Source organism: Microtus ochrogaster, chromosome 6 (assembly GCF_000317375.1).
Source record: "Microtus ochrogaster isolate Prairie Vole_2 chromosome 6, MicOch1.0, whole genome shotgun sequence".
NCBI classification, from domain to species: Eukaryota; Metazoa; Chordata; class Mammalia; order Rodentia; family Cricetidae; genus Microtus; species Microtus ochrogaster.
This window is the reverse complement of record NC_022013.1, coordinates 57,856,668-57,882,618: the sequence shown is the minus strand read 5'-3', so window position 1 is coordinate 57,882,618 and position 25,951 is coordinate 57,856,668. Positions and strand designations below refer to the sequence as shown.

At 35.9% G+C, this 25,951-nt stretch overlaps 1 protein-coding gene and 1 non-coding gene across 6 annotated transcripts in view; one reads left to right on the top strand and one right to left on the bottom strand.

The window, feature by feature from the left end:
• Wapl (WAPL cohesin release factor) overlaps positions 1-25,405 on the top strand; it is a 69,475-nt gene extending 44,070 nt beyond the window's left edge. For 2 of the 5 annotated variants that reach the window (XM_013346848.2, XM_026779667.1), the window contains 14 exons: positions 1,357-1,509; positions 1,785-1,921; positions 2,594-2,705; positions 4,745-4,972; positions 9,694-9,805; positions 10,451-10,548; positions 12,731-12,807; positions 15,499-15,674; positions 16,287-16,402; positions 17,314-17,478; positions 18,559-18,766; positions 20,398-20,486; positions 24,521-24,616; positions 24,816-25,405. In XM_013346848.2, coding sequence (XP_013202302.1) covers positions 1,357-1,509; positions 1,785-1,921; positions 2,594-2,705; positions 4,745-4,972; positions 9,694-9,805; positions 10,451-10,548; positions 12,731-12,807; positions 15,499-15,674; positions 16,287-16,402; positions 17,314-17,478; positions 18,559-18,766; positions 20,398-20,486; positions 24,521-24,616; positions 24,816-24,881 — 1,833 coding nt within the window. In that variant the 3' untranslated portion in view covers positions 24,882-25,405. The remainder of the gene's footprint in view (positions 1-1,356; positions 1,510-1,784; positions 1,922-2,593; positions 2,706-4,744; positions 4,973-9,693; positions 9,806-10,450; positions 10,549-12,730; positions 12,808-15,498; positions 15,675-16,286; positions 16,403-17,313; positions 17,479-18,558; positions 18,767-20,397; positions 20,487-24,520; positions 24,617-24,815) is intronic. The other 3 variants (XM_013346851.2, XM_013346849.2, XM_013346847.2) reach the window with 2 other exon arrangements.
• LOC113456242 lies at positions 6,887-6,989 on the bottom strand. Its single transcript, XR_003377093.1, has one exon. It is a non-coding gene; the product is annotated as a U6 spliceosomal RNA (small nuclear RNA).
• Positions 25,406-25,951: the final 546 nt, after the last annotated feature.

The window sequence follows — 25,951 nt, the reverse complement described above, 5'->3', positions numbered from 1 at the left end:
GGAATTAAGCTCAGGTTGTCAGACTTGCTTGTTAAATACCTTTAACCTGCTAAGTAATCTCACTGGCCCTCTCCCTAATTTTTTGAGAAAGGGTCTCATTGAATTTGACTAGTACCGCTAGACTAGTGAGCTTCAAGGATCCACTGATCTTCACCCTAAACTGCTGCGGTGGTGTTTCTGCTTTGCTGCTGTATTAGTTATTTATTTATTTATTTTTATGCATATGGACCAAGGATCCAAACTCAGGTCTTTATGCTTGCATGGTAAGCACTTTACCAAATGAGCATTGTCCCCAGCCTCTTGATCCTCAGAACTTAAAGCTAGGCATTATAGTCCAGACCTGTAATCCCAGCAGTTGAAAGAAGGTAGGAGAATCATCAGCAGTTCATTGCCAATGAGAGCTACATAGCAAGACCCAGTCTAACTCCTTTCCCAAAAGCTACAAAAAGTGGATTTTTAAAAGAAAGTTTGGTGCCTCTTTTTTTAATAATTATTTTATCTTTATGTGTTTTACCTGAATCTTTCTATATCTTTGAGTGACTTTCATTTCTTAATTTGCTTTTCGTAGAGATGATATTACATTGCATTAATACTTTCCAAATCAAAATTTTTGTAAAATATTATTGCGTAGGTATAGTGACATACCCAAAAGGCAACCAGGAGGCTCAGATCTCAAATTGAAGGTCTACATATACATAGTGAGGACCCCTCACTCCTTGAAAAAAATATATTTTCAATAAAGGGATTTGTAGTATTATACATTAAAACTCTTAGCTTAATAGTGAAGCCTTCATCATCTGGAGTTATCAAAGGAATGAATTACAACATAACAGAAATTTGGGGATAGAGTTTTAAATAAGGCCCTTATGCATACACAAACATTCATTCTCAGTTCCAAGAACAGAAATACTTCTTTTCCTTAAATTGATTATGATGTCACCATCAAACAGTATTTTGGATTTATATTGCTTTTAGTTTCCTTTGCTTTTATGATTCTTTTGCCATAGTTTTTCTGAAGCTCTGTCTAACTGCTTATCAATGCTACTTATGCATGCAATTGTGGTTCTTTATTTTTTTAACAGTCCTGGAAGCAACAGATGATGTGAAATGCGAAGTTTAAAAAAGCTAGAAGTATTTCTCAAGTGGTTCTTTTGTGTGTGAAGAATTTAGGTCTTAGTATTGCATGGAATTTAAATTACCTTTTAGGGCCTTTCAGCAGCCTCCCTCTTCTCCCTTTGGAAAAGAAAAAGAAAAAAAATTTCATTTACTTTTTAAAAGCTAAATTTGTCACATAGACAAGATGTTACCTTTTAAAATACTTGCTTAGAACAACTAATTTAATACCTTTATCAATAGGTGAGGCTGTCTTCAAAGGAACCAAATCAAAAAGATGATGGAGTTTTTAAGGCTCCTGCACCACCACTCAAAGTGATAAAAACTGTGACAATACCTACTCAGCCCTACCAAGATATAGTTACTGCACTGAAATGCAGAAAAGAAGACAAAGAAGTAAGCGGCCGTATACAGTTTTACTGCACGTGGATAGATTTCTATGTGTAACATATAGCCTTTTGTCTTAAACAAATATCACTACACTGATAGTCAGAGTTTTGAACCACAAACGTACCTTGACCTACTAGTACTGATGATTTAAAAACATTTTTGTGGACATCAAATGAATGATTGTATAGGCTTTTTTTTAAAAATTAAGTACAGTAAGCCTATAGATTTAAATATTCTAGTTTATAGTTAAAAAAGAGGTGGACTTATTTTTTTCTTGGCAGTTATATACTGTTGTTCAGCACGTGAAGCACTTCAATGATGTGGTGGAATTTGGTGAAAATCAAGAGTTCACTGATGACATTGAATACTTGTTAAGTGGCTTAAAGAGTACTCAGCCTCTAAACACACGTTGCCTTAGGTAAGATCTTAATTTTACATTATAATGTTGTGTATGCCATGTCATTAATTTTTTTCACCTATGTGGCTTTAGATTTGTTAGTAAAGCTAGGCATTTAAAAAATTGTGTGTTGATAATCAGTGATGTGTTAAATGTTCCCTTTTTAAATATAGTATAGGCTTCAGTTTCCAGATGCTAAAAGAATAAAAGTATACTAAGAAATCTGAGGTTTTGTTTTTTTAAATTATCTCAGAGTTTCAGACTTCAAGTGATAGATTGATTTGAGCAGGGATTTGGGTCATCTTTTATGTATGATAATAGATTGTACACCTTGACTTGATTTGAATTTCTATAGTCAGTTGGAATATATCTAATCAAATGTAACCACTTCTAGTTTTCATATAACAGTGGTATTATTAAAGATAACTAGAATTTTACAATTTTAATGGTTGTAGTGACTTGAGGAATACACTACAGATATCATGCTGTTTATTTTTTATAAAGGTAGTATGCTCTATTACACTCTAAACCTTGGAACATATTTTAAAATTTTGGTTTTTCATGTTTTTTTATATTTTGTGTTGTCTGTACTTTAAACCTGCTTCCTTCTCATTTGCTTGTTTGGAATTATGCAAACTACAGCTAATGTCCTAGCAATTTTTAGCTGTTCTAACATAGTCTGTTTCCTTCTAGTGTTATTAGCTTAGCTACTAAATGTGCCATGCCCAGTTTCCGAATGCACCTGAGAGCACATGGGATGGTTGCGATGGTCTTTAAAACCTTGGATGATTCCCAGCACCATCAGGTATTTTTTAAGTATTTGAGGTTGAGAGATATTAGTAAAAAATTATAGTCTTTCAATATATCAGAAAATACCTTCACTGGATATCCATATAAGTGAATTAAAAATTGAATTTATTTGCTTGATAAGTAGAGATGATAGCCATATGTTTTTGCTTCATAAATCACATTTTCTGGAGATATTTTTCTTAAAAAAGTTTTTGTCATATTTGTAATATAATGGTTTATATTATTAAAATCTCACTCATCTGTTAACATACTATGCTGTATATTTTATGCTATAAAACCTATTTCCTCTATTCAGAAGAATCTTTTAATACTGTTTGATATTAATGGTATGAAAAGGGGTTTTGAAATATGGCCATGATTTTAAAAATATTTGGCTTATTGTTGGATCTGGAGAATAGCTGTGTTGTGAAAGGGAATAAATAATAAAGGTTACCTAACCAAAGTTAGTTCCAGTGTCATCAAAATCGTCATTACCAAACTTAACAGGTAGCCTTGTATGAAAGAAAATTACTTTAGAAATACAAATTGAGTGACACAAAATTAATAGTGGTTTTTCTAAAACCAAAAGTAATATAATTAATTAAAGTGTGTGAATATTCCTCTGTACCCATGTTGTACTGGACACAGAATAATGAGGACAGAAAGACAAGAAATGCATAGTTTGCTTTATTATCCAGTTAGGCATAGCCATAAGACATTCTTTTCTTCATGAGTCCCTCAGGTCTTTACTCTGGCATCCAAATTTCAAAAAATGCTTTGTAAACATTTAATCAAGGGACCTGAAGAGGTGGTTCAGCGGTAAAGGACCTGAATTTGGTTTCTATCCATGTATTCTTAGGGCATTTGTCTACCAAAGACTGACTCTATTAATGTTGATCTAAAACATACCACCTTGAATATTTGAAGAACACATTTTGTTGATGCTTTATTAGAAACAGTTACTAGGTGCTAGGTATGTAGCTCAGTTGCTTGCTTAGGAAACCTGAGGCCCTTTGTTTGACCCCTAGCACTGCATAAACCAAGTACTCAGGCGGCAAAGGCAAGTGGGTCTCCAGTGTCTATAGTGAGTTCCAGACCAATTAGAGCTATATAATGACTGTATCTAAAAAAATAAGTTACTGGAATAAAATATTTAGGAAAGAAATTAGTCCAGTTACATTTGTTTCCTTTAAAAAATTATTTCCTTGCTTGTATGTGTATGCCTGGTGCTTGCAGAGGCCAGAAGATAGCATTGGATTCCCTAGAACTAAAGTTACATACCATAGTAGATGAGCTACCACTACCGTATGTGTGCTGGGAATAGAGCTCAGGTACCTTGGGAGAACAGTTAGTGCTTGCCCTTAACTGTTGAGTCATCTCTTCAGCCCCCCCTAATTAAATTTATTTCAGTCCCCTGTATGTTGTTGTAAGCTCAGTTGGCTGTATTCTACAGAGGGAAAAATTTGTTTTGATATGAATTATAAACACATTTGTTACTATATTTGATCCAAAAATTGGCATGTCTTTATGTTGCAAAGAACATTAAAGGTATATTGTAAAAGGAATTATTTATATGTTGTATAATACATAAAAATGTTCTATAAGCTCCTCAAAGAAATGGGTAGTTGACTTTATATTCTAGTTGAACATTCATTAGAGAAGGATGATGGAGAGAGAAAAATAAAACACCATCCCCCCCACACTTTTTTGGGGGAGGGGTTGAGACAGGGTTTCTCTATGTTCCAGTCCTAACTGTCCTAGAATTCAATCTGTAGACCAGGCTGGCCTTGAACTCCCAGAGATCCACGTGCCTCTGCTTCCTGAGTGCTAGGATTAAAGGCATCTGCCAACACCACTGCCCGGCTGGAGAAAACAGTTTTTAATCAGGGTTCTATTTATCAAATAGATTTATTTTCCTAGGATAGTTTGGAAGAACACTGAATCAAAGAGTAGGAATTTTAGACATTTTAACTTATAAATGTTAGTAATATCCTTGGTTTCTAAAATTGTTAGTAATTGCTTTCATGATTATTTCTCTTTTGGGATCTTTTGAAGAATTTGTCCCTCTGTACAGCTGCTCTCATGTACATATTGAGTAGAGATCGTTTGAACATGGATCTTGATAGGGCCAGCCTAGATCTCATGATTCGACTCTTGGAACTGGAACAAGATGCTTCTTCAGCTAAGCTACTGAATGAAAAAGACATGAACAAGATCAAAGAAAAAATCCGAAGACTCTGTGAAACTGTGCACAATAAGCATCTTGATCTAGAAAATATAACGGTAGGTTGTTTCTTTCTATAACAAATAAAGATTATGCTCCGAAAGTCTGATTAGTCACAGTGGCTATTAAGGTTTAGCTCTGAACATCATTTTCTGTGCTAATTAGGGTTATTGCTGTGATGAAACACCAAAGCAAATTGGGGAGGAAAGGTTTATTTCAGCTTACACTTACAGGTGCATCACTGAGGGAAGTCACAGCAGGAACCTGGAGGTAGGAGCTGCTGCAGAGGCCATGGAGGGATGCTGCTTACTGGCTTCCTAGGCCTGATTTCTTATATAGCCCAGGACTGTCACAGTGGATTGGGCCTCCCCCCATCAGTCACTAATTAAGAAAATGCCCTACAGCCAGATCTTATGGAGGCAACTTTCTTAATTGAAGTTCCCTCTCAGATAGCTGTAGCTTGTGTCAAGTTGATATTATATTAGCCAGCATGCTCCTGGACTCACTAAACTAGTTTATCTATATTTGAGCCTTTCTTGGTTTTGATTTTGCTAGTAAATTGTAACTGTTTTTCTTGTTACATTTTGCCTAATCTTTTTCTTTTCCTTCCCTCTGCATTTAAGCTGTTAATTTGTAACTGGAATTTTTATTTTCTCCATTTCCGAAATCAGAATTAGGAGGATTTGTAAAGTATTTGTAAGCAAACATTTGCTTATGCTAGACTATCTCAGGGTTTCTAGAAGGTAATAGGGGAAATTCCCTAGTCACGTGCCCTTTATGGAGCAATGTCCCTACTCACTGTAGGATTATGGACAGTTTTTAATCTTTATTCTGAGCACAATTCCTCAATAGATGATGATAGTCTAATGGGTACAAGACCAGTAAGATAATTGACCTATGGTTTTAAAGAGAGGAGAAAAGATAACTGTTGTATAACTTGATTTTATAAGATAAAACTTTTTTCTATTGTGTACTTAACTGAAAGGACTGCAACATTTGCCGCAAAAGTTTAGACTCTAATGCTAGTCTCAGTAACCGAAGACTGTCAGTCCGTTTAATTATACTAGACTCACTAAGGGATTCATGGGTTCTGAAAAAGATAGCAAATAGGAAAGCCAGCCAATTTTAAACACAGGTTAGGTTCAAAACTCAGATGTGTTCCGCTTTCTAGAAGCGGAAAATCACTGCAGTTTGTGTATTGCCTATAGTTTGGTTTGGAAGTAGGACAGTATTATACATTTAAAACCAGTAATTTTTATTCACTCCACAGTTTTACATCCAATTTTTAGAATAATTATTTGTTGAAATACGAGCGGCGGGGCTGCGTCCCCCTGCGTCCCCAGCACCCGGCCGCCCGCATGGCTAGCTTAGCTTATGCCCCGAAATAATTACACGGAAACTGTATTCTTTTAAACACTGCCTGACCCATTAGTTTCAGCCTCTTATTGGCTAGCTCTTACATATTGATCTAACCCATTTCTATTATTCTGTGTAGGCCACAAGCTGGCTTACCAGGAATGATCTTAACCTGCATCTGCTTGGAGTGCGGGAACCATGGCGACTCTCTGACTCAGCTTCTTTCTCCCAGCATCCTGTTCTGTTTTCTCCGCCTACCTAAGGGTTGGCCTATGAAATGGGCCTAGGCAGTTTCTTTATTAATAAGAAATCATTCCCACATCAATTATTAAATTTACATTCAAAGTATAGGCTTCATCATGGTATTTTCTTCTATTCTTTGTTTTAATGGAACATCTTTCCCAGTGTTCTCAACACTGAGAGTTAAAACTCTCAGTCAACCACAGAAATACTTGCGTGTCTTTTTACTGCTGCACTGTTGATAGCCAAGAAATAGACCTAGCCTAGATCTCCAAGAACAGATGAATAAAGATGTGGGCTATATATAGATGTGGAATTTTACTTATCCATAAAAGAAAAAATTTTATTATTCCTTCTCATTTTAATTGTTTGAATAAAAAAATATGGAACGCTTCATGAATTTGCATGTCATCCTTGCACAAGGGCCATGCTAATCTTCTCTGTATTGTTCCAGTTTTAGTATATGTGCTGCCAAAGCAAGCGAGGAAAAATTAATTTAAATTGAACCTATAATTTTTGTTTTCTGATCTTTTTTGTCATCCATTCAGCATTTTAGTTTGAAATATTTGTTTGGTTTGTTAGGGTAAGTAAGTGTCAGCATGAAAAATGCTCACAATATTTTAACTAATTTACATAGTTGAAACAAGAAAACTGGACTATGTTAGGGTGCCTTTGCTCTTTCAACTCAGTGTCAACTGTTCTTAAATGTAGTTGTTTTTAAATTGTACACTAGGCTTAAAAGTTGCTTTGTTTAAAGCCGGGCAGTGGCAGAGAATCCCAGCACTCACAGGTGGATCTCTGTGAGTTCTAGGCCAGCCTAGTCTACAAGAGCTAGTTCCAGGACAGCCCCCAAAGCTACAGAGAAACTGTCTTGAAAAACCAAACCAAAACAAAAAAGTTGCTTTAATTATTTAAAGAATAGTTGCTCACACGGGTTTTTTTATATTAATTGTTTGGGTCTGGATTAATTTTCTTGTGTGATGTTTTTTATATTTTAAAGTGGGGTTTGTTTTTTTGTTTCTGTTTTGAGACAGGATTTCTGTGTGTAACCACCACTCTGTCCTGGAACTCCCTTTGTAGACCAGATTGGCCTTGAACTCACAGAGATTCATCTGCCTCTGCCTCCCGAGTGCTGGGATTAATGGCATGCACCACCATTGCCTGACTAATTTTAAAGTTTTTTTTAATTAATTTTTTTAAATAATAAAATTTATAGTCAGGTATGATGATGCACACTTTTAATCCCGGCACCTAGGAGGCAGAGGCAGGTGGATCTCTGAGTTCAAAGCCAGTTTGAAGCCCTGTCTTCCCTCCCCCAAAGAAAAAGAGGTCATAAAATTAAAAAATAATTTATCTTCTTTTATATATATTTGTTTTGTTGATAAGGCATAAGATAATAGTAATAGAGATATAAACAGTAGATAACTAAGTGCTAATAGTTAACAGAAGTCTTATTAGTAATTTTGCTTTAGATGATTATTTTAGTTTTCAAATAAAAATGCTTAAAATTATAGGCTATTCTTGAATGGAGCTTATCATGTGCTACATAATAACTTAAAATATATAGTTTTTACTAATACAATTTTTTTTATACTTTACTTAAAGATTGTTGCATTAGGTCTTAGCATCATTGTTAAGACTCATGAACTAATAAATTTGGTCATTAAATTATTTCTTGGAGAACCTAGAATGAGAATTGAACCCAATTCAATGCTTTTGTTGTATTGGATTCCAATTCTGTACTTACTCTAGTATAAATTTTCTTTCTGAAGAAATTTTAAAAAGTATTTAGCTCCTTCTAAATTGGTAATACTAAGATTCTCATTGATGAGTCTTGTTTTATTTTGTACATAATGTATATATTCAGTTTTAAATATACATGCCAAAGTGAAAAGTTTTCCCTTTTGAAGTATATAAGTTCAGGTTCAGGTAGGTATTTGTACAAAGAAGTCTTTCTGGTCTTTGCTAATTGTTCCCACACTCTTTATTTATTTTTTTTAAATGAGTAGTTCATTGGTATGTTACCAGGGGTTAGCATGCTGAACAGTAACTAGATCGCTGCCTCCCATCCGCTGATTACTTCTTCTTTTAGGCTAAACTTCTTTTATTACACCAAGAACTAGACTACTCTGTTGGAAGGTCTCTTTATTTTAGGCTTTAAAACCATAGATTCACAAAGAAAAATGCTAACCTAGTTGTAAATGTGATTCTTATTTGTGCACCATGTAGTGGTGGTTTTGAATATATAGCGTTGTGACTACATGGAATTTTCTAGCTGCCAAATAATCCTAAAGAATACAGTTAAAGACATAGTATGATAAGACTTTGTAGGAAAATAAAAAAATGGTGAGCAGAGAACTTGAAAAATAAAATGGTTCACTGTTAAATACGTGGAAAAATGCTCATGTTTACTGTAATCAGAAAAAGTATAAACCAAAATTGTTTGTTACCCCTTTGTACCTTTAGGCTGTTGAAATTAGTGACCGTTGAATTTGAACATTTAGGGTCACCAACATTCCCATACTTGCTTTCCTGAAATATGTATAACTACATTCTTTTTGGTTAATCCAATATATTTATTTATAGTAAAGGATAGATGATTTGATTCAGAATGCCACATTTGAGCCTCTATTCTGACATTGTATATTATTGAAACTAACAAGAACTTTTTAATTTTTTCCTTAAAAGCAAGCAATATAGTTGAGGCACAGATTCTTCAGTATGGACTATTCTGATAAAATTGGAAGTTAATTCACCTGTGAAAACATTTATTGTACTGTTTTTGACTTAAATACATTTTAATAAAAATATTTCTAAAATTAATCCTTGAGAATTATTCTAGCTGGGAGGTGGCAGTACACACCTTTAATCCCAGCACTGAGAAGGCAGAGTCAGGTGGATCTCTCTGAGTTCTGGGACAGCCAGAGTTACACAGAGAAGAAACCCTGTGTTGGTTTTTCGAGACTGGGTTTTTCTGTAGCTTTGGAGCCTATCCTGAAACTAGTTCTTGTAGACCAGACTAGTCTTGAACTCACAGAGATCCGCCTGCCTCTGCCTCCCAAGTACTGGGATTAAAGGTGTGCACCACCACTGCTTGGCATGAAGCCCTGTTTTAAGAGAAAAAAAAAATATTCATCACCTCAGTATTCATTAATTAAGTATTCTTTTTTTTTTTTTTTTAAAGACTGGTCATTTAGCTATGGAGACTTTGCTGTCCCTCACTTCCAAGCGAGCAGGAGATTGGTTTAAAGAAGAGCTCCGGCTTCTGGGTGGTCTGGATCATATTGTAGATAAAGGTCTGTATACAATACAGAGACACACACATACACAGTGGCACACGTGTTAAGTACCAACATTTGGGTGGCAGAGGCAGGTGGATCTCTTGAGTTTAAGACTAGTCTGTTCTACATAGCCAGTTCTAGGATAGCCAGGTCTACACAGGAGAAACCTAAATCTCACGAAAACAACAACAAAGAGAAGACACCGTAACCAAGGCAGTTTATAAAAGGAGTTAATTGAGGACTTACAGTTTAAGAGGGTAAGTCCATGACCATCATGGCAGGGAGCGTGAAAGCAGACAGATGTGGGGCTGGAGCAGTAGCTAGAGTTCACGTCTTGATATATCTAAGTACTGAGTAGAGAAGGGGAGGGAGAGAGGAACTAGCTGGGAGTGGCCTGAGGTTTTTTGAAACCTCAAAGCCCATCCTTAGCATAGGCCTTCTCTGACAAGCCCAGACCTCCTAATTCTTCCTAAAGACCAAACATCCAAATATTGTAGGCTGTGAGAGCCATTGTCATTCAAACCACAACACTTAGTATCAAGCATAAATGATGTTTACATTCCAGCATATTCATTGCATGTGTGTGGGTGAATTTTGATGTTAGCAAAGGAATAATTATTGAAGTTTTATATACTAACTTGTCCATTTCTTTTTGCCTAGTAAAAGAGTGTGTGGATCATTTAAGTAGAGATGAGGATGAAGAGAAACTAGTAGCCTCTTTATGGGGAGCAGAGAGATGTTTACGAGTTTTAGAGAGTGTAAGTATGGACAACTGCATGAGGGAATTATTTATAATTGTGATTATATGTATAACCACCTGATACTTTATATACCCTGGAGTTGTACCCGTTTCTCTGAATTAAAGTTGCAAGGGCTCTTTTCACAACCAATTGTCAGTAAGTGAGCATCTTACATTTTCAGAATGTGTTGGGTTGCTGGACATGATGATAGATGCTGGGATCCTAAAATTTTGGGAGACTTAAGGAGGAATGGTTATGAGTTAGAGCCTAGCATTAGCTACATAAAAACCTGTCTCAAAACAAAAAGCCGCTATTTGTGTATTATTGCTTCAAATGAAAGGTGCACACAGGTTTGTTTATATGTATATAAACTAAATATAGTTTTCTTATTACAGAATTCTGTTTCTGGTAAAAATACTCACTTGTTTTGTAGAAAACAGAAGATACAGTCTTTTTTTTTCTTTCTTTAGTTAGTTTGCTTTTGTTTGTTTAGATTATGAGTCAGCAAACATAGCTAAACATTTGACTTTGGAAAATAATACTGCTGGGCGGTAGTTACTGTATTTTTTTCTTTGGTTATGAATGACTTAACCTAGTTCAGTGTAGGCTACAATTTTACTGCTAGTAAATTTTAGGATGTATAATTGCTGATGAAATGGATTGACTAGGCACTTTTAAAAACACGGAGGAGCTTTTGGCATTCATAAAATTGAAATTGTTCCTCCTTCTAGGGTGTTGCTTACTAGATAACATGTTATTTCTTTATTTAAAATTTTTTAAATGGCTGAGTATGGTGGTGTATACCTTTAATCCCAGCACTTGGGCAGAGACAGGCAGATTTCTATGAGTTCAAGGCCAGTCTGAGCTTCATAGTGAGTTCTAGGATGGCCAGGGCAGTGTAGAGACTCTGTCTGCCCCCCCCCTCGCACACACACATAAATATATAACTGTAAGCATATATACATATATACTAAACATAAAGACATGAAATTTAAAAGTATATTTAAAATATATTTATGAGTTTTAAAGTATCAAGTTTGTATGTTGGAGATTTTTATGTCTGCATTTCAAAGTATTTGGCAGTTAATTGTAGCAAATGAATTGTAATGACTACATTAATTATTAGTAATTATGACAGTGGTGTCTTAATTTTATGATAAATCAATGTTTTTAGTTGGGATCTCACTATGTAACTTTAGTTGACCTGGATGATCACTGTGTAGACCAGGATTGTCTTGTACTCAAAGACAAGCCTTCCTCTGTCTCCTGAATGCTGAAATCAAAGATGTGTGCTCTATTATGGGTAGCAGTTTTCTTATTTTAAATACTGATCTTATAGGTTGCACCCACAGGTTGTAGAGATAATTCCCTGTTAGGGCTTCATAAACTTTGCCACTCAGCACCCGGTTTTGCCCAGTAAATTTTAATGTGACCCTCAATATATTTGCCATATTAAATAGGTACATAGTGCAAAAGGTTTTAAAATTAAAATGAAGGCAGAATCTTAAACAACAGTTTATTTTCGCTTTTGTTTTTTTGAGACTGCCCTAGAACTTGTGTCATAGACAGGGCTGGCCTCAAACTTACAGAGATCCTCCTGCCTCTGCCTCAGAAATGCTAGGATTAAAGGTGTGTATCACTGTGCCCAGCAATTACATAGCAATTTTTAAAGTCAGTCATTCTAACAAATGTACAATTCAAAGGTATACTAGTTTGATATACACCAAGGAAACCATTAAAAGTTTTTGTTATGTTTAAGCAAATGACTCTGTATAAGGCCAGAAATTTTTGTGTATATTGTAACTTGTAGCATAAAACATAATTGTTTCTTAACTGTTTGAGAAACATTTGTTGGTTTGTGGCATGACAATAGGCATGATGCAAAATGCTCATGTTCTGTGTTAAAGCCAAGTGAATTCATGAAATGAGCCATGGGTGAGCATTTCTAGAAACACTTTGGATTTATTCTGCATTTGACTTTTAATTAGTTTTTGGTTGTTGGTACATTGAGAAATTTCTATGTTGGTTTTGCAGCCCCACCTTTAATTACAACTCTGTGGGTCACAACTAGAGTAGTTGCATGCTTAGATGGCAAAATCGGTTTCATCTTTATATTTTAAGGCATCAGGTAAAGTGTGGTATTATTTATGTAAATGAAAATTGTGGATTGTCACAGCCATTTTATATCCTTTCATTTTAGGTAACAGTGCATAATCCAGAGAATCAAAGCTACTTGATCGCATATAAAGATTCACAACTCATTATTTCATCAGCTAAGTAAGTTTTTATAAATGCTCTTATTAACAAAGGAATTAAAGTTGTATTCTATTCCTCCTTAAAATGTGTTATCTGTTAGGTTTGTGAATAAACACATTGTTGAGCAAAAGTTAGGAGTACAGATTCTTGAGTTTTGGTGAGAACTTCAGCTCTTTCATGTTAGCTATAATCCTGGACAAGTCACTGTGTTGTTGCAAGTTCTTATGGGGAAGGAAGAATTGTACCTAGCTACTAGTGTAGTTTTCATAATCAGGTAAATATATCTTAACATATATCATAGATATACTTTCCTAAGGTATATAATATATGTCTAGGTAACAAGTGTTTGATAAGACATTTAAAGGTGTATGTACAATATATGTTAATGAGTCAAGTTTTTCTATTTGTAAGGCCTTCTAGAACATTGCTTAGCATATAGTGAATGATAATTAAATATATTAGTCCTTTTGTTCGAAGTGGATTGTAACTCCATTTCTGCCTTTTATTTATATTTCATTTTCCAGATCTTTGTGTATCATCTCTCCTTGTCTAGCCTTCATCACAATTAGGCTAGTGCTGTCACCTCAGTGTTTTTGTGTCTCCAGTCCTGGTTCTGTCTTAATACAGCAGCTTCTTGGTATCGCTGTCCTAGTTTTTGCTATCTCTGCCCTAGTTCTCTGGCCTTGATCTTAGGAAGCATTATGCCACTGGGATTTAACTTTCTCTGGGTCTCTGCTTTGAAAAATTAATCTTAAATTGCAATTCTATATGAACCTCTATTTTCTTTGTAAATTTCCTTATGAAAGAAACAAATGTTTCAATGCAAGTGATCCAGTGTAACTGTTTAACCTCTTAATTGGAAAGAAATGTAGACAGAATGGTGTGATAACCTTAGTTTGAATACTATCTTGTATCATTTCCATATCCTGTTTTGTGTTGCTTTTGTGAGTTTTATAGGACATTATTATCATTAATGCATGTAATTCTTTCTTACCAAGGACTTTTCTTGAAAGTTAAATCTTTTTCTGATTTCATTTTATTTGGTGGGTAGTAGTTATCCTTTTGTTGTGGGTGGTTGATGGGTTTATTGTTGTGTAATATCAGAGGTTGAACCTATACTTTCACATATACCAGGCAAATACTCTTATCATTCAGTCCAAGTCGCTGTTTTGTTTTTATTTTTTTATTATTTTGATTAACAAAAATTATATTTCTGATTTTAAAAGTCCTTTCTGCTGGATAGTGGTGGTGCATGCCTTTAATCCCAGCACTTGGGAGGCAGAGACAGGCAGAGATCTCTGTGACTGTGAGGCCCGCCTAGTCTACAGAGGGAGTTCCAGGACAGACTCCAAAGCTACAGAGAAACCCTGTCTCGAACTCCCCGCCCCCCAAAAAGGGACTAATCTCTTAGAATTGCCTTTGTAAAGAAATCTTTAGTATGACAGATTTCATCTCTTGTGTAGGATTTTCATCTTTAGAAGTGATGATAAAAGTCAGAATTGAATGGGAAGTAGCACTCACCTGGAAACCATCATAGATACGCAGTAATACTTAAGACAGACATTTTAGCTACTAATGACAACAGGGAAATTCTGTCAATATCCTCAAACATCAGAAGAACAAGTTATTTGGGTTTGGCCTGATAAGAACATCTTCCTAACCAAGAATTGTAGAATATTAGAAATTTTATATATAGAATTTCCTCATCATGTATTAAGAAGAAACCAGGAATAGATTAAATATGCTACAGTTTTCTTTAAGGGTTTTGTATGGTATACAATTCTTGAAAAATTAAATTGACAAAATCAGCTTACTTGATACATGTCAGACTTGGAGGGAAACAGCTAATGGATTTGATGGTTTAAAGAGGCCTTGGGGGGCTGGAGTGGATGAGATAAAGGTACTTGGGAGTATAAACTTAGCCTTTGTTTAATGCGCAGAACCCATGCAGAGCTGGAAGGAGCACATGGACTTCACAAAGTTGACCACATGAGTGATGTGGTACCTTCACCGCCATACACATCATACACACATAATAATAATAAACAAATACAAACTACAGATAGTCTTTAGAAATAGGCTGTATACATATTATGTGTCCTTGTTAGTATGTGTCCAGTCTTGGGACTTACTGGGTATAACTTCCAGGAGACCTGTTAATTTGAATCATCTACAATTAAAACTAATGATTTGCCTTAATGTATACCAAGCATTTAATAATACCCATCTTTACTTGTAAAACATTCTTTTCATTATTTGCTAAATGAAAAATAGCTAAGTAAAACTGAGACAGACCTGTCATTGTTCCTTAAAGGCTTTTGTGGGGGTGGGGTGGGCATGCCTTGTGATGTTTTTTGTGTTTGAGGTAGGAATAAAATACCACAGCTCTTGAAAGTAACAGGAATTTTTTCTTGTGAGATTTTGTTGTGGTGGTGGTGGTAGTTGTTTGATTTGAAATGGGATCTCACTCCTGGGCTAAAGCAGTCCTTCTGCGTCAGCCTCCTCTGTATGGGGACTATAGACCCGAACCATCATGCTCATCATGGAATGAACTTTGAATTTTCTTTAGAAAGAGTTTATCAAAATTTAACAACTAGTGAGATTATCAGGCATATGGTACAGTATTAGACATTAAACATAACTTCCAAATTAGAAAAACAACAAAACCAAGAACCTTGACTGTTTATAGTATGCATTTTATTTTCTCTTAAGAGCATTACAGCATTGTGAAGAACTGATCCAGCAGTATAACCGCGCTGAGAACAGCATATGCATAGCAGATAGTAAACCTCTGCCTTACCAGAATGTAACTAACCATGTGGGCAAAGCAGTGGAGGACTGCATGAGGGCTATCATTGGGGTATTGCTCAATTTAACTAATGATAATGGTAAGTAATATTTTCTTATTGAAAAATTATATATTGCACATAGAAATAAGCTATTCTATATTTGATGTAATAATTTACAATATTCCATTACATAATTGACTGACTTCCATAGTCATAAGCTAATTTTAGGAATTGTTTCTTTTAGAACTGCCTAGTAAATAAGCCTTGAAATATCAAAACCACATATTTCAGTAAAGGAGTGAAATACAATTTAAAATTAATACTTTGTTTTTAAAATTTTTTGAGACAGAGTTTCACTGTAGTTTTAGAATCTCTCCTGTAGACCAGGCTGGCCTCAAACTCACAGAGATCTGCCTGCCTCTGCCTCCCAAGTGCTGGGATTAAAGGTATGCATCACCACTGCCTGGCAAAAATTAATACTTATTTTAATAACTGGGTATGGTGTGCATACCTATAATCCTAGCTTTTGGGGAGGCTAAGGCAAGAGGTGTGCCATGAGATAGAGGCCAGCTTGGGCTGCTTAGCAGATCAGTCAGTATTACAGAGTAAAACCAGGACTTGGGAAAAGAAAACAAAAACCAACAAAGAAAATCATTTAAAATGTGGTTATTGGTGTCATAAGGAAGATTTTTGTTTCTATATTTATTTCAGAATGGGGCAGCACGAAGACAGGAGAACAAGATGGACTCATAGGCACAGCAATGAATTGTGTCCTTCAGGTTCCAAAGTACCTACCTCAGGAGCAGAGATTTGACATTCGGGTGCTGGTGAGTTGAAGTGCCACTTGGTATTTTATCTTATCTTTAGATGATGAACCTTTGTTTTAGTTTGGATTTAAGAATCGTTTGTTTAGCCAGGCGGTGTTGGTACACACCTTTAATTCCAGCACTCAGGAGGCAGAGGTAGGTTGATCTATGTGAGTTCGAAAACAGCGTGGTCTAGTTCTAGGACAGGCTCCAAAGCTACAGGGAAACCTTGTCTCAAAAAAAAAAAAAAGGGAAATCAGTTTTTTAATATATTCTGGGCTGGGTTAGAGAGATGACTCAGAGCACTGACTACTCTTCCAGAGGTTCTTAGATTCTGGTTTTTTTTTTTTTTTTTTTTTGATGGGTCCTCATGAACATACTTCTCCATATATTTCTGTCTTACAAAACCTCCTTCATAGGGCTGGAGAGAGATGGCTTATAGGTTAAGAATACTGACTTCTCTTCCAGAGGTCCTGAGTTCAATTCCCAGCAATCACATGGTTGCTCACAACATATGATGAGATTTGGTGTCTTCTTCTGGCCTGTAGGTGTACATGCAGGCAGAATACTATTCTTAATAAATAAATGAAACCTCCTTCATAAAAATAAAGGTTTAAACTGAAGATGGGTGGTTAATAACTGAGGAGCTAAGTATGGCTGGTGTCCATAACCCTAGCACTTTGGATGGTGGAGTAAGAGGATGGCTGAGTCAAGGCCAGCCTAGACTATAGAAAGCATTAAACAGTTCCTGTGCTGCCCACCCAAACAGGTGAAAGAATCTTTCTTTGAAAAGAGCAGTGTCTTACACAGTGTTTTTTAACAGGTTTGCAAATGGAAGAATTTTGTTTAACATTTTATTTGACAAAAAAAGTTCATATATATAATTCATTAAGTTCTTGTTTGTAATAATTTTATTTTTTAATATATTATAGGGATTGGGTCTACTGATAAATTTGGTGGAGTATAGTGCCCGGAATCGACACTGCCTTGTCAACATGGAAACATCATGTTCTTTCGATTCCTCCTTCTCTAGTGGAGAAGGAGATCAGAGTTTAAGGCTAGCTGGACAAGTTCATGCTGTTCAGGCATTAGTACAGGTGAGAAGCAGTGACAACACAATTGCGTATTAGGTAAATGCTGTCCACTCATAAAATGAAAAGTCAACTGACTTCTTCAGTCTTCAGCTTCCAGATTCCCTGGCATGGTCCCTAGGACCTCTTGGATTCTTGGACTGGTTTTGAGAATTGCTCTTTGGTTTTTCTAGGTTATTATCTTACACATGCTGTATTCAGAGTCTGTTTATTTAACACATCTTTTAAGGTCTGTTTAGTATTTGATATTTAGGTAATTCTCATTAGTAACTTGCTGCATTTCTCAAATGGTGTGAATGGGTATATTAAGTGCTTTTTGTGTTTTATGCAATAACAACAAAAGGAAAGTAAACTAATTAAAGACAAGGAATTTGGTGGCTTCTCTTGACTGTATGGGATACATAATAAATAGTAAACTCTACTAATAGTCTCCCTTACGTACTTTCAATAATAAAAATGCCAATAATGTTTAAGATCTAGTTCTTCCTGGGACCGTTTATATTTTCTAATTGTTTATGTCTTTAATTTCTTTTAAAGAAGTCATGTTGCTTTTCCTAGTGTATTTAATTATTGTCTTTCCTACTGGCTAATTTATCTAATATGCATAGGTTTGTTGATTTTTCTTTTCTTTTAATTTTAAAAAATGGTAGTTTTAAAAAAATTTTTTAGGTAGAATTCCCTGGGTTAAGGACAATTATTGAGTCTTTCATTATTGGAAACAGTAGATAAACTAAATTACTTAAATTTCAGCAGCATTTATACTTTAGTTTTGTCTTTTGGTAAAATATAGAACAACCTTTTTTTAAAAATAAGATATTCTTATTTAGAGAAAAATGTTAGAATATGTACATGTTGATACTTGATTAATTTTTTTTTTAGAATTTCCATCCCTCTTCTTCCTCCAGAGCCTTCCAGGTCCTTCCCACTTTTTTATAATTTTTTATAATTGGTGTGTGTGTGTGTGTGTGATTATAAATACAATCATTTGAAATCACTTAGTATTGCTCATATGTATTTAGTGCTGACTTTAGGATTGACTAACTTACTGATGTCTTTTTAATGATTTTCAAAAATAACTTTTATCAGCTATTTCTTGAACGAGAGCGGGCAGCTCAGTTGGCAGAGAGTAAAACAGATGAGTTGATCAAAGATGCTCCCACCACTCAGCATGATAAGAGTGGGGAATGGCAAGAAACAAGTGGAGAAATACAGTGGGTGTCAACTGAAAAGACGGATGGTACAGAGGAGAAACACAAGAAGGAGGAGGATGACGAAGAACTTGACCTCAATAAAGGCATGTTTATCTTGAGTAGTAGTATTTTCACAGTGAGAATTTTGTTCTTCCTATCAGTGAGCATGGTGTTGTCATTGAGAGGTTGGTTGGTCACCTTTCTTGATCCTTCCCTCCTTCACTCTTTAAAGAGTAGCAGCCGAACTGGCCATGATAGTGCACATCTGTAATTCCAGCCCTTAATAGGCTGAGCCAAAGGAACATGAGCTGCAGACCAGCATTGGTTATTTGAGACCGTATAACTAAGAGGGAGGGGATGGATTTCTCAGATTTCTCTTTTCAGCCTCACCTAAACTGAGGTATTTTGTCGAAATTTACAAAGTTCTCAGAACTTATTAGGTAAAGAAGAGGAATATACACCAAGCTAGAGGCACTGTTTTTACTAATGAATTATTTATTGACTATCTACTATTTGCAGGAATTATGATACTTGCTTTATATACAAATTCTGCAAAATAGCTATTTGTAACTGTGCCCCTAAGGTTTTGTTTTTTGTTGTTGTTTTGGTTTTCCAGACAGGGTTTTTCTGTGTAACCCTGGCTGTCCTGGGACTGTCGGTAGATTAGGATGACCTTAGAGATTACCCTTCCTCAGCCTTCTGCACACTGGAATTAAAGGCATGCACCACTACCTCCCAGCTAAGGTTTTGAGTAGTATGTCCAACCTTTTCTACTTAGGAGACTTATGCTGAGCCTCTTCTCTTTCTGTTAGGCTACTCCTCCCCTAAGTTCTGATACTTAAAATTTTACTTTTTGATACTTAAAATTTTGCTTCCAAGAAACTTAGCTACTAGGATTTGTCTCTTACTTGGAGGCCTGCGGGTCAATCCAGATAAGTCTTGATAGTTTTGTGCATATTATGATAATAGCTTTGTTTTAGGGTCTTGTTAAAAAAGAACTACTTATTGAGATATAATTCATGTATAATATTACTCACTTTTAAAGTGAGTAATGCAATAGCTTAGTATGTTCACAGAATTGTATATTCATTCCAATTATGTAATGTTGAACATGTTTTCTTTAGCCCTAAGGTAACTGTATATCAGTTGGCAGTTAGCTTCTCCATTTCCTCCTCCCCTAGCCACTGGTAACAGTCGATCTACTTAGTTTCTCCAATGATTTACCTATTTCAGGCATTTCATGTAAAAAGAATCAGACAATTTTTTTTTTTACTTTAAGAAACTTATTTCAATTAGATGTATTGGGGGGCATTTTATGAGGGTTCAAGGTTATTTATACCTTCAAGATTACCTTAGCTACTTTGGTTGATGGAAAAGTTTTTGATTCATTTGCAGCTCTCTAAAGACATTTGGAATGTTTATGGCCTTTTTGTGTCTTTGAAGAAATAGTGTATTAGTTCTCTTGCCTAGTTTTTAGTCAGGTCTTGTTGCTATAAAATTGAAAGAATTCTTTATATATCCTGAACATCTTATGAGATAAATGATTGCATACTTCCACTTTGTTAGTGTTGTCCTTAAGTTTGTTAGAGTTTAGTTCTTGTATTTGGGTCCCTATTCATTTTGAGTTAGTTTTTATTAATTTGGGGTACCGAGTTGTTCATATAGTAGCTTTTAAAATGATAATGATAGTTGAAGTTGGTACAGTGGTTAAAACTCCTTGTTCAACTGTTCTCAGCCCTTCAACATGCTGGCAAACACATGGAGGATTGCATCGTGGCCTCCTACACAGCCCTGCTTCTTGGGTGTCTCTGCCAGGAAAGTCCTGTAAGTAAATAGTTCAGAAATGTTTTAGGTATCTCTAAAAGATTGTTTTTAACAGCTTCATGCCATTACTGATGCATTTATTTACTTTAAAAAAATTTCCCCATTCATACATACTTTTTATTTCAGAAGATCTTTTGACTGATCATAAGTTTATTTAAGCAATTTTATTTAATTCCCTGTGAAAGAAAATGCCAAGGATATGTCTAACTTTGTAGTGGTTTTCCTTAAATTATTTTTAATACAATGATTTTTAATACAGGCTTTCATAGTAAGATTTGAGATTTGAGAAGCTCAGTTACTAAAGTGCTTGCTTAGTATACATGAAGCCCTGATGTAGTTCCTAGTGCTACCTAAACTGGTCATGGCAGTGAATGCCTGGAATCCCAGTACTTGGGAGATGAAGGCAGGAGGATCAAGAAGGTAAAATAAAGGTCATCCTAACTATTGAGTTTGAGGCCAGCCTGGGCTTAGAACCTCAAAACAGACCAAAAAAAACCTAATGGGAATGCTCTTAATGTCATAAAAAAGGAAGGTTTACATACTAGAAGTTAAAATTATATGGGCTGTTAAAGGCTTTAAGATATTTGTTGAAGCTTACATTCTAAACTAAGAATGCATTAGATATAACAGAGTTCTGGGTATGGATAATTGAGTCCCTGCTGTAGTTGAAGTAAAAGAACTAGTGTAAAACCTGGCCTCAGCTGGCCAAGTCAGATTTGGACCATTTCAGTGACTCAGGAGGGGTAACTTCTCCCAGACATGTTTTGTTGTCCTTTTCCTTAGTTAAAAGAGAAGGCTCAGGTGTTAAGAGCACTTGCTGCTTTTCTGAGGACTGGAAACTTAGTTCTTGGCACCCGTGTCTCAGCAGTCCAGCTCCAAGGTCTCTAATGCCTCTGACCTCCTCTAGCACCTGTACTCTATGCACAAACCCACATGAACATATATATACCTAATTAAAAATCATCAAAATAAATTTTATTTTTCGAAACAGGGTTTCTCAATGAAACAGCCTTAGGTGTCCTAGTACTCACTCGCTCTGTAGACCAGACTGGCCTCACAGAAATCCATCTACTTCTGCAACTTGGGTACTGTAATTAAAGGTGTATGCCAGCCACCACTCCCTGGCTAAAATAAAATATTTTTAAGTGTGTAGAAAGCACTTGCCATGGCTATAAGATGACCATTCCTAGCTGGACAGTGGTGGCACACACCATTAATCCCAGCACTCAGGAGGCAGAAGCAGGCGGATCTCTCTGAGTTCAAGGCTAGCCTGGTCTATAAAGCGAGTTCCAGAACAGGTTCCAAAGTTACAGAGAAACCCTATTTTGGGGGGTGGGGGAACGGGAAGATGACCATACCAAAGGTCCCATTTAGTGTAATAATGTCTAACAAAACCTCCTCCTCCTCATTTTCTTTTTAAGAGAGCATTCTTAGACTTCATAGCATCTGTCTGGTTGAACATTGGACCACATGCTTTCCTCTGAACCAATTTCAGGCTAGGAAAATGGGATTACTATTAGTGGATCTATGAGAAATACAAGTGTCTATATAATTAGACTATTTCACGGAAGTGGAGGTTATAGTTATTGGATAGTTTGTTGCCATTGGAAAAAGAAATATGAACAGTAAAAATACCTTGTCAGTTGGATCTTGGAGTCAATTGTGAGTGTTCCCTTTGAAATATGTGGCACAGGTGCATAAAGTGAAAGCTCATAGTTACCTTAATTTCTTTCTCAGTTGCCATGATAAAATATATTAGGACAGTACTGTATAACTGTATTCAACAGTGGATCTTGAAGTTCTGTTAGTCTGATATGTGACCATCATTATGGGTGTCAATAGCTTTCTTGTTCCTAAAAAGAAGGTTCTGAATTTGTGGACAATATTTTGGATTCTTAGAACCACAGATGTGATTGTATATGTATATATATTTCCTCGGTGATCTTTATAATTAGAAAACAAGATGCTACCACAAATCTGAAGTGAATTGGCTTTTCCCATTGTGCAAGGAGAAGAGATAAAGCAAGCATGTAGTCATGTACAGTAAGAACTGCCTGTGTTCTGTGGCCCCATGCTTAGGAAGCCCAATAAAGTCTGGTCTCATTTTCTGTTAACCACTCTACCGGTTTGCACCTGGTATTTGGCAGTGGTGAGTCTCCTCACTGCTCTTGGAGGTTCTTGCCCCTTTCCATTCTTTGACTCTCACACAGTGCCACAAGATCTAGCTTTTTTCAGAGCTCTTGCTAATCATGTATCTTCTCTCTCTTTGGCTTGTCAACAGCAATGGAATGATGGATTTACTTATTCCTTTAAAAGCCCACTACTTTTTAAACCTGGCTCTTGGGTTACCAAACCCCGCCTCTGTCTTGCATAGTTATTAAGTTTGTTTTTTTTTTCTTTTAGATTTATTTATTTCTTAAGCATATAATGCTCCTCCTGCGCGTACACCTCCATGCCAGAAGAGGGCACCAGATCTCATGACAGATGGTTGTGAGCCACTACTTGGTTGCTGGGAATTGAATTCAGGACCTCTGGAAGAGCTGCCAGTGCTCTTAGGCTCTGAGCCACCTCTCCAGCCCCCACCTATTAAGTTTTTCAAATAGTCCATGCTATGTTCCTTTTGTACTTCTAGTACTATAAATGTTGTGACTATCCTTCCCATAGCCACTATAAATGTTTAGTTCTGTAGTGTGTTGGTAAAGAAGGATTTGAACTAATGAAGGGCTTTCATCCCCATCATGGGAGCTATTTATTTATTATTTTAGAGGTATACTTTTTATTGAACAGTCCTTCAGAGTTACAACCATTTTGGAGGCTGTTTAAATGTAGTGATTGATACTATTTGTGTTTTTTACTTTAAAATATTTTTTTTGTGGATGAATATTTCACCTGTATTGTAGTTTTCTTTCTATTGTAAAACACCATGACCAAAATAACTTGGGGATGAAAGGGTTTATTTCATCTTACAGCTTACAGTTCTCCACGAAGGGAAGTCGGCAGAAGCCATAAAGGAATGCTGCTTACTGGCTTGCTCAGTTTTCTTTCTTACACAACTCAAGACCACCTGACTAGGGGTGATGCTGCCCATGCTTGGGTTGGGCCCTGCCCTATCAGTCATCAGTCAAGAAAATACCCCATAGACTTGTCTACGGGGCAGTCTGCTGGGAGCAGTTCTCAATTCCTGTGTTCTCTTCTAAGATGACTCTAGTTTGTGGCAAGTTGACAGAAAACTAACCAGCACAGTCTACATATGTGTCTATGCATCATATATGTGCCTGTGGAACTGGAGTTAGAGACAGTTATGAGCCATTGTATGGGTTCTGGGAATGAAGCCCAGGTTTTTTGGAAAAAAAAAAAAACAGTGTTTTTAACTGCTGAGCCTTCTCTGTAGTCCCTGTTCAAGAATTTAAACTCAGATCTGCCTGCCTCTCCCTCCTGAGTACTGGGGTTAAAGGCGTGCACTACCACTGCTGAGCTAAATTAAGCATTTTTAAACATAATGAAATTGAAGTTTTAAATTAGAATATGTAATAGTTTCCTCTTACAGGATTGTTTATATTTTTTAGCTTTTTGCTAATAATCAAGGGAAACACCTCTGTGGGAGCTGGCCCATAATTTATCACAAACGATATATATAAAGAATAGTTAATTCTTCTAATTTACCTTTGTAGCATGGAGAATTTTTTGATCTGTTTTATAAACAGCTCTGTGGCTATAGTCTGTTTACACATTTGACAGTTAAGTTTATTTCAGATATTTCTCTTTGCATTTCCAAAAAATAAATATTCACAGATATTCCTTTGTAGCTTTTGTTAGTTTGCCCTTTACCCTTTGTTCGTGTGGGTAGGGTGGTGTAGAGTAGGGAGATGAGCCCAAGCATTCTTGCACATAGTTAATTGAGTGTGGAATGGAGTAACCCAGGAGTTCTCAGGTTCTTGTCGATGTTTACCACAAGATATATAGCAGGCCAACAGCATTGAGTGGGTTATAGTATATATTTCTGCCAACTGACTGTTTTTTATCTGTTTCCTCAGATCAATGTAACTACAGTGCGGGAATACCTTCCTGACGGAGATTTCTCCATAATGACAGAGATGCTTAAAAAATTCTTAAGCTTCATGAATCTTACTGTAAGTAACTTCTATTGCATATTGCAGTTTATATGAGTTTTCTAATTATTATTTTTCAGACAAAATCTCACACTGTATCTCCAGCTGGCAATCCTCCTGCTTCAGCCTTTCAAGTACTAAAATTAATAGGTGTTAATAGTGGGACCTGGCTAATCTAATGTATGTTATTATAACCACCATTTTCTTCCTTCTCCTTTAGTGTGCTGTTGGAACAACAGGCCAGAAGTCTATCTCTAGAGTGATCGAGTATTTGGAACATTGCTAGCTGCTTTACCTTTGCTTCAGGTGCTTGGTAATGCTGGAGCTATCCTTAGACAAAGAAAAGTCATGAAAGAAGTCCTTGAAGATAAACCAAGAACATTCATCAGTATCATTCGTGTTTGGATTTTTATGACCACCCGATTTCTTCATCATGCATTCTGCATTTGCTAAATGACAGTTACTACATCAATCTGCAGCTATCAAAAATGAGGGAAAAGGTTCAGGCTGTTAACAGTCCCATGCAGTATTTAAATACACTTCCTTGGCAGAGTCTACACCTCCCTAGTTGCCTTGCTTTATTTGGGGCAAGGTTTAAAGGGGAAAATTTGTGCTGCTGTTAGTGCAACTGCTGTGTATGTTGAGCCACTGTTGTCATGCCAGTCAGGTGCAAAGGCAGCTTAGCTACTGAGGTATTGAATGTTCTGAGGACATTCTAGACAACAGCTTAGTTCCTTTTTCAGGCTCATTTGCTTTTGCTTTTTGTTGAATGATTCCAATCGTAAATAAAGCTTTTAATAATTTTGTGAATTTTTTTTGTTGTTGTTCCCTGAACTACTGTCTATATTTAAAATTAGATGGAATCCAAAGACACAAGGGATTAATAGTATATTTTTTTATTCTTGATTAGGTTTGGGTGTTGAACTATTTTTCACTTCTGAGACCATGACCATATTCAATATCATACCATAATGTGTCATAGCTATAGGCACAAGAAAACAAGTAGCAGTTTGAGGGAATATTATATTATATAAGATAATGTACCCTGTTACAGGATTAAGCAAAAATAGACAAACCCAGGGTAGTTTACACTTAATGCTAGAGAGACTCTTGAAACATTGTTACGTTTTGAGGGAAGTTCTCTAGATATATTTTCTAATGTTCAGTACAGTAAATATAAGGAAGCTAAAACACCAATGTGGAATTCGTTTTTCCAGATAGCGTGTATATTCTTCTATAGAGTGACAGGATCAATTGCATAAGCGCAAAGCCTTAAAATTGCTGGTGTAGAGAAGACCTTTTTTTTATTCAGATTCTTTGTTCATAGAACAGTTGTTTAAAAACAGTTGTGGAACA